The 13,895-nt window shown below is 44.3% G+C and overlaps 1 protein-coding gene across 4 annotated transcripts in view; it reads left to right on the top strand.

The window, feature by feature from the left end:
* ELF5 (E74-like factor 5 (ets domain transcription factor)) overlaps window positions 1-12,951 on the top strand; it is a 35,609-nt gene extending 22,658 nt beyond the window's left edge. For 2 of the 4 annotated variants that reach the window (XM_006864887.1, XM_006864886.1), the window contains 4 exons: window positions 2,960-3,010; window positions 10,647-10,712; window positions 11,992-12,187; window positions 12,662-12,758. In XM_006864887.1, coding sequence (XP_006864949.1) covers window positions 2,960-3,010; window positions 10,647-10,712; window positions 11,992-12,187; window positions 12,662-12,758 — 410 coding nt within the window. Of the gene's footprint in view, window positions 1-2,959; window positions 3,011-10,646; window positions 10,713-11,991; window positions 12,188-12,661 lie in introns of all 4 variants that reach the window. The other 2 variants (XM_006864884.1, XM_006864885.1) reach the window with 2 other exon arrangements.
* Window positions 12,952-13,895: the final 944 nt, after the last annotated feature.

Here is a 13,895-nt window from a genome sequence, read left to right as displayed (position 1 = left end):
ACTCCCGTAAGGATTTACACCCTCGGAAACCCTGTACAGGGTCGCTATGGGTCGGAACCGACTCGACGGCACTTAACAACAACAACAACAAGTTGCCTATGGCGTTCTGGTGTGGCGTGGTAGGATAAGCACTGGACAGTTAACTAGAATGACAGAGGTTCAAACCCACCAGTCATTCCTTGGAAACCCTGAACAGGGTTGCTATGAGTCGAAATTCATTCAAGGGCGCTGAACAACAAGGAAAAGTTGCCTCTAAGGAACTCTAGTGATACAGTGGGTTAAATATTAGTCTTCTAAATTAAAAGTTGGTGGTTCAAACCCACCAGCCACACTGTGGAAGAAAGATGAAGCCTTCTGCTCCCATAAAGCTTTACAGTCTCGGAAAGTTTGTGGAGCAGTTCTGTTCTGTCCCATATGGAGTTGCGATGGGTCAGAATTGACTCTACAGCCATGAGTTGAAGCTGTCTGTTCTTATTCTAAAGCAGGGATAGGGGCTGTCTGTCTGGCCCATGGGCCATGTAAGACGGAATTATTTGATCTGGTTCTGCCAAGGCAACTGCAGTACCAGTCATCACACTGGTGGTGGCGTTGTACCTTGGAGTTGGTTCCAACTCATAGCAACCCTGCATAGGGTTTCCCAGGCTGGAAATCTTTACAGAAGCAGAAAGCCTCATCTTTCTCCTGCAGAACGACTGGTAGTTTTAAACTGCTGACCTTGAGGTTAGCAGCCCAATTCATAACCACTATGAGAATTGATGCCTTTGAGTTGTGCTGTTGGAGGAGAATACTGAAAGTGCCATGGACTGCCAAAAGAACCAATAGATCTGTTTTGGAAGAAGTGCAACCAGAATGCTCCTTGGAGGCCAAGATGGCTAGGCTTCATCTCTCATACTTTGGACACATTGTCCGGAGAGGACAGTCGCTGGAGAAGGATGTCATGCTGGGTAAGGTGGAGGGTCAGAGAAAAAGAGGAAGACCCCCAATGAGATGGATCAGCCAGGTGACATCATTGATGACGTCAAGTGTGGCAGCGGTAGTGAGGTTGGCCCAGGATCGGACATTGTTTCGTTCTGCTGTGCATGGGGTCGCTTTTGACTCGATGGCACCTTTTGACTCGAGTCGGTTTTGACTCGATGGCACCTGACAACAACAACAACAATGCTACCATCACATTTGGTTGGTTGGTTATGTGCCGTGGAGTAAGTTCTAACCCTTAGTGACCCAGGATAGGGTTTCCGAGGAACAGCTGGGGAGTTTGAACCGCCAACCTTGCAGTTCAAACAGCTTTGCAGTCTGGTGCATTAGCCACAGCACCACACCAGGACTCCGAGATTCATTAGGGATAAGTTAAATAAATGTTTGACCAAATATAGCACACTAACTTAAGTTGATAATTTTGTATGGCCCAGGATTGAGGTTATAAACTTTGGTAGAAAAAAAGTTTCCCCACACCTGTTCTCAAGAAGCCCTGGAGTCATCATGTGGCCTCCAATGGTGGACTTTCCAGCACTTTGGCAGACTAAGAAGTGGCTTGGTGAGAGTTCTGCTGCTAACTGAAAGGCCACAGCTCTGAACCCACCAGTCGCTCTGTGAGAAGAAAGAGATGACCATTTGCACCCATTAAGATTGTTGTTGTTTAGTGCCATTGACCGCTGGCAATGCAGTGCTTACCCTACAGCGCCACACAGCCTAGCAAACCTATGGAAAATTCTACTCTTTCCTATAGGGTTGCTAGAGTTTAAATCAGCCCGAGGGCGATGAGTTTCGCAAGCCAAGTGGGGATATCATGTTGAGCAGTAAAATTATGCCTCCAATCTGCTTCCTTTGAAGTTCTTCCTCTGATGTTCTTCAAGTACCATTTGGAGAGAAGTGTGTTGGGGCCAGAATTCCAATATGTCACTGTTGTCCCAGGACAGATCCTATTTTTATCTGTTTTCCTGGAATGCTTGTTATTAACACTGCCTTTCATTCTCAAAAGTATCTCCATTTGGACAATAAATTCTATGGCTAACTGGTTATAACCTAGTTTAGTCCTGGTATTGCCCTACAGATTAGGGCTCTGGCAGACTAGAACACAGTATGAGGACATTGTGCTGGGTGAGGAGATACAGGGAATTCTAGGGTCTGTTGCTGTAGGATTTAGAGCCCAGACACTGGTACTTGGAAGAAGAGGTTGGCAGGAAGGGTAGAGGGCATAGGGTAGCTTTCTAGTATGAGGAGCAATAGGTCCCTTCATCAGTTCTCATTCGGTTCAGAGTGAACAGGGGTACCATGGATTACTAGTAAGAAAATGGCACATGAAACAGACAATTGATCCCTGTTGCAGCCTCCTTAGTAAATAGAAAGGAGACCTCACGTTGGACATAAAGAAAGCTAAGAAGTGGATGTTCTTTGCCCATGCTACTTGGGCAAACATGATCTTAATCTCTTATTTCAATGCCTTTCTATAGTCAAGAAAACTGAGACCCTGACATAGTCTCCAAATTCTCATTAAACTCAAAGTTCACAGAGGCTCTTCTCCTTATTGCGGCCTCCTGTGTCCATTGCCCCCTTGACCAGCATATAACAAACATTCAAAGTCTTTTGTCTCATGTTGCCAATGAGGAAAATGAGCCCAGATACTAAGACACAGAGCCAAGACCACATAAAAGGCCAACCAGGCCAGCTGAAAGCCCAGCTCTCCTTGCTCCTGGGCAAGGTGCTGCACACACCCAATGGCCATTCAGAGAATCCACAGAGGTTGTCAGGATGCCTGGCGGGATGCATTCCCCCAAGTGGCCTTTAGAGACAAGGAGATGTCACACACCCCCAGACATGGCTTCAGGGTGGTCCTATAAGGATCAGATGGTTGCCAAGGTTCCTTCTAAAATCATCTTCCCTGAAAAGACATCGTCACTCCCCCACACCTCTTCTCCCTGGATTGCATGGTATGCTTTGTGGATTTCTTTCTCTTTCCCAGGTTATTCCTTTTTTAATGATGCTGAAGAGACCAAGGCCACCATCAAAGACTGTAAGTAACCAAACTGTTTCCCCAAGTCACGCTGTTGTTGAGAAGTTGGGTTTGGTCATTCTTTTAAGGACTGGTGAACTGAAATAATCTCAGGCTTGGAGGAGACAAGACAGTGGGAAGAAATATAGTAGAAAGAGATAAGGCTTTGGAATCAGCTGGGTCTGAGGCCACAGCCTGCATCTCTGGATTAATTGTCCTCCCCAGGACTCAATTTCCCTATGTGTACAATGGTGTGCCCTTTCCTGGTTGTAGTGAGCTTTAGAAATAGTGCCTACAGAGTGCCATGTATGTTCCAGCACTGCAGACACCCCAAAACCAATGGCCAATAACAGTAACAATACTTACTGAACAGTAGAGGCCTTGGGGTTGATAATGTTACAAAGAATCTGAGCTCATTATGCATGCTGACTTAACAATTACAAAGTAATCAAGGGTCTCAAGTGGACTTGATTCTGAAGATTAACCCTTACTGTTTTACATCTACAGCTGGAAAGGGCTTAGGAATGGGAATTTTGGAGCTGTTGTTTTTTAAAGCTTGTGAGCATTATTACTATGCGTTATTGAGCCCCATGCAAAGGCCCTGGCCAGGAAGAGCTGTAGGCAGGTGCTTTCTCTCCTGAGCTTTAGCTCTTTTTTTACAAAGCCGAGGCAGGTCATATGGAGATTTCTAAGGTCTCTGAGAGAGATGAGCTTTGGGGATAGAGGGTGTACTTATTCTGATATTTCTTTGCTCTCCTTAAAGTCCCAAACAATTAAATGAGAATTCAGGTTATTTAACTCCTGGTTAACAAAGTCAGAGGAATATCCAGGTCTGTGGACCATCCAGTGGACATAAATAGACATGCCCTGCCCACAAACTCCCTCACCCACCCCTTGCAAAGGCGGTTGATAATTATGTGCCGTGGAGTCGGTTCTGACTCATAGAGACCCTGTATAGGGTTTCCGAGGCTGGAAATCTTTACAGGAGCAGTAAAGTCTCATCTTTCTCCCACGGCCTGGATGGTAGTTTTGAACTGCTGACCTTGAGGTTAGCAGCCCAACTTGTAACCACTATGCTACCAGAGCTCAAAGAACATCTGGGTGAGGTGAATGACCAGTATGCTCAGCTGCTAATGAAAGACCAAAGGTTCAAGTCCACTCAGAGGTGCATTGGAAGAAAGGCCTGGTGATTCTACTTCCAAATAATCAGCCATTGAAAACCTGTGGAGTACAGTTCTACTCTGACATGCATGGGATTGCCGTTGTCATGAGTTGGAAATGACTCCATGGCATCTGCTTTACTGGTGCTGCACCCAGGGCCATGAAGTCCAGTCTCCTCCCACCTGCCAACAAGTCACCTGCCCCACTTACTTGTCCTGGTGGAATCCTTCTGATCTACATATCATCTATACAGCAGCCCAGGAAAGCCCCTGGAAGGAAGGAATGAGCCCACCAAGGCTTTTGTGGGGTGAGGGGAGTGACTGGTAGTGCACTGGTGGAATTTGATTTTACTCTCGAAACACCTTCTCCAGGTGGGAATGTCTTCACCTATAAATGGGGATCATTGGCCAGCCTGTCTTTCTAATACCAGTGAGCAAGGAAGAGATACTCTGTTCCACAAGTTCTTTAGAAGTAGGTTTTGCCAAAGTATGTAACTAGCCACGACCAGGTCCTATACTATAATGGAGTCTTCCTGGCACTGCGGATTAATGTGCTGGACTGCAAGGTTGGTTTGAACAGCAAGCTTGGCAGGTCAAGCTTACCGGTTCAGGCTCCTCGGAAACCCTATACAGGGTCACTATGAGTCAGAACCTACTCAATGGCACTTAACAACAACAATACTATCAGACTGATTCCTGTGCTAAAATCTTAATGGAAATGATCTCAACTGATTCTCCCAATAATCCTAGACAAGTGCTAGATCCATAGCCATTTTATAGGTGTGGGAATTAAGGCTTAGAGATTAAAGATGGCATCGATCGATAGTGGCAGACAATCCAGGTGTGTCTGTATCCAAAACTTTTAGCCTCTTTGCTCCTCTCATTCATTTAGTTCTTTTTTCAGTCAATCATTTATTCATTCAACAAACATCTACTGAGCAGCTATTAGGTGCCGGGCCCAGAGTGATTAACAAGCATCCCTTGATCCTAAACACATGGAGAAAAATCACAAAAATTAAAAGGCAGCCCTTCACTCCTACTTATTTCCAGTTTGGCATTTCAGTGAAAGTTTATTGCTATTCATCAGTTAATTTAGCTCTGTTTATCTTTTACTTCTCCATTCGTTTTCTCTCATTTTAAAAGGTTATATGTTTTTTTAAATGTGTGCTCTGCTGATGGCCCAGGGTAACTGGGAATTCAGTCAGACCCAAGAGTCAGAATCCTCGGTCATGACCAGCCAGCTATTAGCCCTGTTCTCCTGAGGCCAGCTCTCTCCATGGGAGGGCAACCTCCACCTCCAGGTCAGCTAATCTCACCTGGGCATTCATTTATGGTTTGTGTTTACAGGGGAAGTCCCAGGGTTATTTGCCCATTATGTAAATGTGCCCTCCCTTTGAACCGAATGACCCAACCCCTGTTGTTGTTGTTAGGTGTCGATGAGTCAGTTCTGACCACAGTGCCACCAGGACTCCTGGAACCAACCCCAACTCACAACAAATTGCTCATCACAGTCACTTTCACTAAATCACTGAAAAGCCTTCAAGCCTTTTTTTCTTTTGCACTAAAGTAAGACTTAATGTGGCATGTGGCACTGTGGGTTAATGTGCCAGGCTGCAAAGCCGTTTGAACTGCAAGGTTGGTAGTTCAAGCTCACCAGCTGCTCCTTGGAAACCCTATACAGGGTCCCTATGGGTCGGTCAACAACAAGACTTATAAAGAACCGTAGGCACCTGTTTCAATTTAGTTATAAATTGGATTTAGAGAACACGAGCAGATCTAATTTGTAACCCAGGAATCACCTGTACCTGCCTTGTGCATGGGCCTGTTTTTCCACATCAGTGAGGTTCCTGAGAAGGGGCCTAAGGGGCCCTAAATGTTGAAGGAATGCATTCATTCAACTGTTCATTCCAGTAGGCAATAGGTTATTGTCCTTAGGGACTAGACTTCTGACAAGGGAATGTGTGCAGGGCCAGCACTTCCCCAAACACCCTGAAGACTCATTCTTTGCCTGCTATAGGAAGTAGTTTCTTATCAAAGACCTTCCCTGTCAGCCCTACTTAAAATAGCAACTCCATTCATCTCTTCACCATTCCTTTGGAGCCTCCCACCCGGCTGTAGTATTCTCCAAAGCTTTTATCACCAACTAACATGGCTGGTAGTGTTGTTGTTGTTGTTGTTGTTATATGCCGTGGAGTCGATTCCGACTCATAGCGACCCTGAACAGGGTTTCCAAGGCTGGAAATCTTTATGGGAGTAGAAAGCCTTCTCTTTCTCCAGCAGAACAGCTGGTAGTTTTGAACTACTGACCTTGCGGCTCACAGCCCGATTTGTAACCACTACGCTACCCTCTGAGCTCTTGTGTAGTGGTTACAAATCAGACTACAAGGTCAGTTTGTACCACAAGGTTGGTGGTTCAGTCTCACCAACTTGCTACTTGTCATTAACTGTCCTACCTACTTGGATGCAAGATCCTTAAGATGAAAGATTGCATTCCGTTTCCTGCTGTATCTTCAGCACCTGTTCTTGTTAACTGCTGTCGAGTCGGTTCCAACCGATAGTGACCCTGTATAGGGGTTTCTGAGGAGTAGCTGGTGAGTTTGAACACCCTACCTTGCGATTCAAACTGTGTTTATTGTTGTTGTTGTTGTTGTTGTTAAGTGCTGTCGAGTTAATTCTGATCCATAGCCACCCTGTATGGGGTTTACAAGGAGCAGCTGGTGAGCTTGAACCACCAACCTTGCGATTCAAATGACTTTACAGTCTGGCACATTAGCCCACAGTGCCACACCTGGACTATGACTCAAACAATAGTGAACAAATGAGTAAATGATCTGCAATGAACTTGCTACCTAACCTCTCCATGTAGTTTTCTTGTCTGTAAAATGGAGATAAAAGTAGACATAAAAGAAGGCCTTGAGCACTTGGCTGCTAACCAAAAGGTTGTGGTTCAAACCCACCAAGCAGCTCTGTGAGAGAAAGACCCACCATCTGCTTCCCTAAAGTTTATAGCCAAGAAGACCCTAGGAGACAGTTCTACTCTTGTCATGCAGGGTCACTATGAAACGAACTACAGTACCTAACAAGAGCAACAAAATCACACACACATCATCAGGGAGGTGAGATTGAATGGTAATCAACACACTCAACCAATCTTAGCCAATAATAGTATTGGTATTCGTGTAATAAAAATCTATTGAATACCTACTGTGAAGGTAAGTAGTCATAATGAATATCAGCTTTGAACAAGATCATTCTGGTCCAAGTTGTGACTGTACCACTTGGAATAAAATTATTAAGCTATCTGAGCTTCAATAACAATAGTGATTGTTGCACGCATTGAAAGAGACACTGTATGTGAAGCACTTGGTAAGCATTTGGCATTTAGTAAATGCTTCACAGATACCAGGAGCCCTGGTAGTATAGTGGGTTACCACCTGAGCTACTAACTACAAGGTCAGCAGTTCAAATCTACCAACCATGGGAAAAGATGAGGCTTTCTGCTCCCATAAAGATTTACAGTCTCTGAAACCCTATACAGGCTCATCACTATGAGTTGGACCCGATTTCATGGCATATCTCCCCTACCACAGATACAAGCTGCTGGTAGAGCAGGAAGAGGTTTGAGTCCATCCCTATACAGGGTCACTATGGGTCGGAACCGACTCGATGGCACATAACAACAAGAGGTACCACGGACTCCTGGTGTGGCATGGTAGAATCAGTACAGGACTGCAAACCACAAGGTCAGCAGTTCAGTTCACCAGCTGCTCCTCAGAAACCCTATACAGGTCCTGTGCGTCAGCATCGACAGTACAACCTCAGCAGAAAACTTGGTAATCTTCATGTGAAAAACCAGCCATTGAAAACCCTGCGAACACGGTTCTATCTGACACACATGAACATGCCATGAATTGGAATCAACTCCATAGTAACTGGGTTTTACTGGTGTGGGCACCTGGCAATCCTGCCTCACTGGGACTCACTCCTGGAAGGGTTTCGTCTTCACTGTTCTTCCATCTGGAACATTCTTCCCCACCATCAGCTCCTTCTCACCTTTCTCTTAATGTAGCTGCCTCCTCTTAAAGAGGTCTCTCTGGCCACCCTGTCTAAAGTGGGCACTCTATCCAACTCCACCCTCCTTCACCCTCCTTGTTTCCTTCATTGACACTCAAAACAATCAGCAATTTCCTGTTATTCCTCCAGTTACACATGAGCAGGGACCACATCTGTCTTCTTCACTCCCCTACACTCAACACTTAGTCCAGTACCTGGCACACGGTGAAACCCCAATGTTAAATACACATGCTCCTTCAAAACAATTATGCCGTAAGTATGTTTGCACCTCTCAGCTACAGTTGTGGGGCACAGCTGAGTCAATTCAGAGTGACCCCGTGTGACACAGTACAACTGCCCTAGACAGTATTCTTGGCTGTAATCTTTACAGCAGCAGATCCCCTGGTCTTCCAGAGAACTGCTAGGTGGGCTTGAACCACCAACCTTTCAATTAGCAAATGAGCGCTTAATAATTGCACTAACACTTACAAGTTACCTTCAAACATATGTTGGTACTCTTCTGCTAGCCACAAGGTTGGCAGTTTAAATCCATTAGTAGCTCTGCAGGAGAAAGATGACATTACCTTCTGCAGTACAGCTTTGGAGTCTCAGAAACCCTGTCTATATCCAGTGTCTATGAGTTGGAATGACTCGATGACAATGGTTTTGTTCAATGGCCCTCAAAGTGCTCCACACTGTGCTTTCTACAACAAAGGTGTTCAGTTCATATTTTCTCACTGTGGTGTGATCTGAGGTCTCAAATTCCTTTCTGCTGTTATAAATTACAAGGGTAAGTCAAAAGTATTGCTAGTAGGGTTTTAATCCATACACGCACAGGTTTATTCCAAACAAAATGTGTTTAGACATGTGTCTTGGTTCTCTAGTGCAGCCATAACAGAAACACTGCAATGGATGGCTTTAGCAACCAGAAATTTATTCTCTCGCTGTTTAAGAGGCTAGAAGTCTGGATTCAGAGCATTGGCTCTGGAGAAAGGTCCTCGTCTCCTTTCAGATCTGTAGGCCCAGCATTCCTTGGAGCTCTCCATGAGTCCTGGCATTAACCTTTCTCTGGATCTAGAAGCCTCATAGGGCAGGGACCCCAGATTCAAAGTATGCAGTCCACTCCTGGCTCTTCTCTCTTGGTAGTAGCATGCCCCCTTCTCTGCTGACATCTCTCTCCTTTTATTGCTTATAAAATAAAAGGTGTTGCAGGCCACACCTCTAAAAATCTCCCTTTCCTCATGATCAGGGTCATGATGGATTTACGGGTGCTGTATCCCATCCTTAATCCTCTGACTGGTTTATCACATCAGATCACATCATGGAGGATCATCACAATGGCCTAACCACTGAGAAGCTTGGCTTAGCCAAGATGACATACTGTGAGAGGATGCAACTCAATCTATGACACCACGTCTCTGCACTCAGTGAATGTCTGCAGACAAGTTCTCTCAGTAATACACTTGGCTTAGTCTCGTTAGGGTGCCTTCAAAACAAAGGATACGTGCCATGGGGAAAAAATGACGTTGAGGTCAGGGTTAATATTAGAATTTCCAGCAAAACTCAATTGAAGGACACCTTCCAAATCATTGAGGCTTTGCAGCCAGTTACAGGATTGCTGCCCCACATAAAACAACAGTTTTTAGATGATCAAGTGTTTTAAGGTAGGTCGGGAAGATTTCAAGGCAGAGAGTTCAGCTCAGGTGATAGTGACGGTTTGGGGGGAATTCCCGGAGGAAGGAGCTCTGGTAGCATAGTGGTTACAAATTGGGCTGCAAACCTTAAGGTCAGCAGTTCAAAACTACCAGTCGCTCTGTGGGAGAAAGATGAGGCTTTCTGCTCCTGTAAAGATTTACAGCCTCAGAAACCCTGTACAGGGATGCTATGGGTCGGAACTGACTCGACGGCACATAAGAACAACAACAACCTTGATATATTGTCTCAAAGGACACAGAATGATCATGGGGGCTTATTATGAACAAGTTTTAAGGAAATTGGAAACTGTGTTATTAAGAAAAAGCCAGGAAATTTGTGCTGAGGAGTATTTTCCTATCACTACAATGGCCCCGCTCATTCTTCAGGAGTAGCACAAGTTGTCCCTACGAGAATTCCATTGGGAAACCTTACCCCACCCACCCTACAACCCTGATCTTTTCCCTTCAGACTTGTTTTTTTCCAAAAAACTAAAAAAAAAAATGTTTTAAAGAACATAACATGAGTCCCTCAAGATGCCAAAAATGCTGTTTTGACGTGTAGTAAATCGAAGAGTGCAAGATTCCTCAGGGAGGGTTTGAGGGATGGAAACACTGTCTTCAGAGGTCTATAGATCTAAGGGGAGGGTATGTCAAGAAACATAGATTCACATTTTGGGATTGTTTGGTTTAATAAAGGTTGCTATGATTTTGCAGCAATACTTTTTGACTTACTCTAGTATCCTATTTCAGATGCTGATTCCAGTTGCTTGAAAACAGGCATCAAAAGTCAAGACTGCCATACTCACAGTCGAACAAGTAAGTGTAGAGATGCAATTTTTCATTTCCAATAGCTAAAACCATTCATCAGACAAAACCAGCTAATTGAATAAGCTTTGGAACTAAACCAATGAGTAGGGCATTATTTCCCAAGGAAGGAGTAGAGGAGTGGATGATGACATGTTAAATGCTCTCAGAGTCAAACTGATTTTCTTTCCTTTGGAAATGGTATTATAAGAATTAAACTGAGAAAGTAGAAAAAGTGCCCAGCTATGTTGCATTTCTGAATAAGTGTTTGTTTTTCCTGGGTCAAAAAGTCTACAGTGAGTCCTGAGTTGGCAACTCCATTAGCCTTTCCCAGTAAGAAGATAACTTTACCCAGCATCTAGTCAAGCCTGCCATTTCACAATCCTGGTGTGTGCAGAGAACACTTGCTACCTGCTAAGGGTGGTTCTCACCACTTAATAGGCATTAAATCACCAAATCCTCACTTTTATCTTAGCCCCATTTTACAGATGAGTTAACTAAAGAGATTAGGTAACTTGCCGAAGGTTACAGAGCTAAGGAAAGGTGCTTTCAAGGCCGAAACCCAGGATGTCAGACTCGGAAACCAGTCTTTACCATGATAAAATGGAACAAGAGAAGTCCCAGCCTTTCATGGAAAACAACTGTAGGGTTGGTCCACCCAGACAGTGGTGGCTCTGAAATCTCAGTACAACCACTCTGCCTAACAGAAAAGACAGTGAGAAGATCATTTGGTTATCATTTCCTTAGTCCAATGGAACTATGGGAATTAACCCCATAATCCTATAGGGTAAGCAAGGTCCTTGAGTCAATGTCTGTGTTGCAATGGCTGTGATGGAAGACAGACATTTCACAACTCAGTAAGGCTCTAAGTAGAAAGGTTTAATCAGAAGTACAGACACTATCCCCTCAAAACAGCAATTCTCCTGGGTTCATGAGAAGCTGTCCGCTACCTGCTTGTGTTGGTCAACTTCTGTATTGCTGTGATCCAGGAAGCTATACCCGAGTTCAGCTGTGCTTTCAGCCTAAGACAGATGGTGATCTGCTTCCAAAAAGTATCCAATGAAACTTTATGAATCATAGCAGAATGGAGCCCAGTATAGCACTGGGAGATGAACAGTGATTGTAAGGATGGCGCTACCCGGTCAGTGTTTCATTCTGTCATACGTGGGGTCACTGTGTGTCAGAACGGACACGACAGCAACTAACAACAACAATGAAAAGTGGTGCAATGCTTCTCTTAAAAATAAAAAAATTAAGTAACCTTTTTTTTTTCTCTTTTCTTTCTCAAAAGGTCTCCAAAGCTCTCACCTCTGGGAATTCGTGCGAGACCTGCTCCTATCTCCTGAAGAAAACTGTGGCATTCTGGAATGGGAGGATAGGGAACAAGGTATTTTTCGGGTGGTTAAATCAGAAGCCCTGGCCAAGATGTGGGGACAAAGGAAGAAAAATGACAGAATGACGTACGAAAAACTGAGCAGAGCTCTCAGGTAAGTAAACAGCTTGAGCTACCCTGAGCCTTCAAGCTGAGTTATGTAAATGGCCGGTGGGACAAGCTTACACTGTTTTTGCAGCTTTCTACTTGATCATCCAAAGGCCACGAGACAACATTTGGGTTCTTAGTTACAGGGAGGATTCTGATTTGTAAACAGACACTCCACTCTTTTCTTTCTTGGCAGTCTTCCACAAGTCTCTCTCTGAACCCTGGCCTTCTCTCTCACACACATACACACACACAAGCACACCACACACACCCCACATTTGGAACTGAGCATAGTGCGGTTCAATCTTCAAGATGTCTGGGAAAGGTTTAAGTGTAAGCTGATAAGGGGAGGTGGCAATGCCAGGGTAACCTGAGAACAGCCTTGTCACCTGAGAGGAACAAGGCCAGGGAGTGTTTAGGATTCTGTTGTTCTCCTGGCTTGCCAGGCTGCCCCATGTTCTCCTTCTGCTGTCTTTCACAGATACTACTATAAAACAGGAATTTTGGAACGGGTCGACCGAAGGTTAGTGTACAAATTCGGAAAAAATGCACACGGGTGGCAGGAAGACAAGCTATGATCTGTTCCGTGCAAGGAGTGCACTGTCTGGATTTCTCTTTTAAAACAATCAGATTGCAATAGACCTCTGAAAACCCTTTTTCTTTTTCTTCTATTCTTTTATGAAACCTGCGAACGTGCTGATAAAATTTCTCCACATCACAGCTTGTATTTGGATTCGGAGTTGTTGCTATCTACTTGGGCCGTGGGGGCAGGGGGTGATGGTAACAACACCTGAAAAAAAATTGGGGTTGGGGGGTGGGGAGGAAGGGATGATCTTTTGCAATACTTTGATCAAATACTATTTCCCTAGACAAGAAGTGTAGATCCAGAATAACTAATGCTATTGCCACTGCTCAAAAGAAAAGAAAATTACTGAATTCTGCCAGTAGAGACTCACCCCAGGCTCCTATCCTAAAGGTTCAAAAGTGTTCCTATGTTTGGCTGTGGCTGCTCACAAAGGAAAAAGGTGATTCATTTGTAGTTTGTACAGTAGGAGAGGGTGAGATATGGGTAAGACATGCATACTTAAGACTTCAGATCCTTTAAGTCAGAGTCCATAGAACAAATCTTTTTAATAAAGCCAAGCCATGAAACTAGTACACAAATTAAATTTAGCATAGATTATTAAAGTTTCTTAACCAGAGCATTTTTCTGGCCACTCAGGAAAAATCCAATGAGCATTCTTCTAGAGTTACAGCCCCGGTAAAATCAGCCATGGTAAAACGGGAAGGGTGCTGAGTTTATTCCTCTTGGTTCTCCCAAATGGTGGCTGCTGTCAGATCTGCAAAGAGTAAGTCAACAGATGCATTCATTTACAAATTGCTGCAGCTTCTGTGACTCAAGTCTTCAAAACAAAACAATCGCAATTAATTGAATCTGTCTGTGGCAAAGATGTTAAATCTCCCTGAACTGGGAGTGTCCTGACAACTCTGTACTGGCCAATTAAAGTGTGAGTCTCATTTATTTTGTCTTCCTACCTGATGTGTACTTCAAGCTCTAAAACACACATTTCCTTGGCAAAAATAGTGACAGTGAATTTCCACCAGTAAATGTTCACGGGTTAAAATCTGCACTGACATTTGCTCGCCCGTCCGTCACTGATACCCAGTCTTTGAAGGCCTCCAGCAGTGGACTGTCCTGCAATTTCCAGTTCCCC

The sequence above is a fragment of the Chrysochloris asiatica genome, unplaced genomic scaffold (assembly GCF_000296735.1).
Source record: "Chrysochloris asiatica unplaced genomic scaffold, ChrAsi1.0 scaffold00072, whole genome shotgun sequence".
In the NCBI taxonomy this organism is placed as follows: Eukaryota; Metazoa; Chordata; class Mammalia; order Afrosoricida; family Chrysochloridae; genus Chrysochloris; species Chrysochloris asiatica.
Note: the sequence above shows the minus strand (reverse complement) of the source record. Positions and strands in the feature narration are given on the sequence as shown.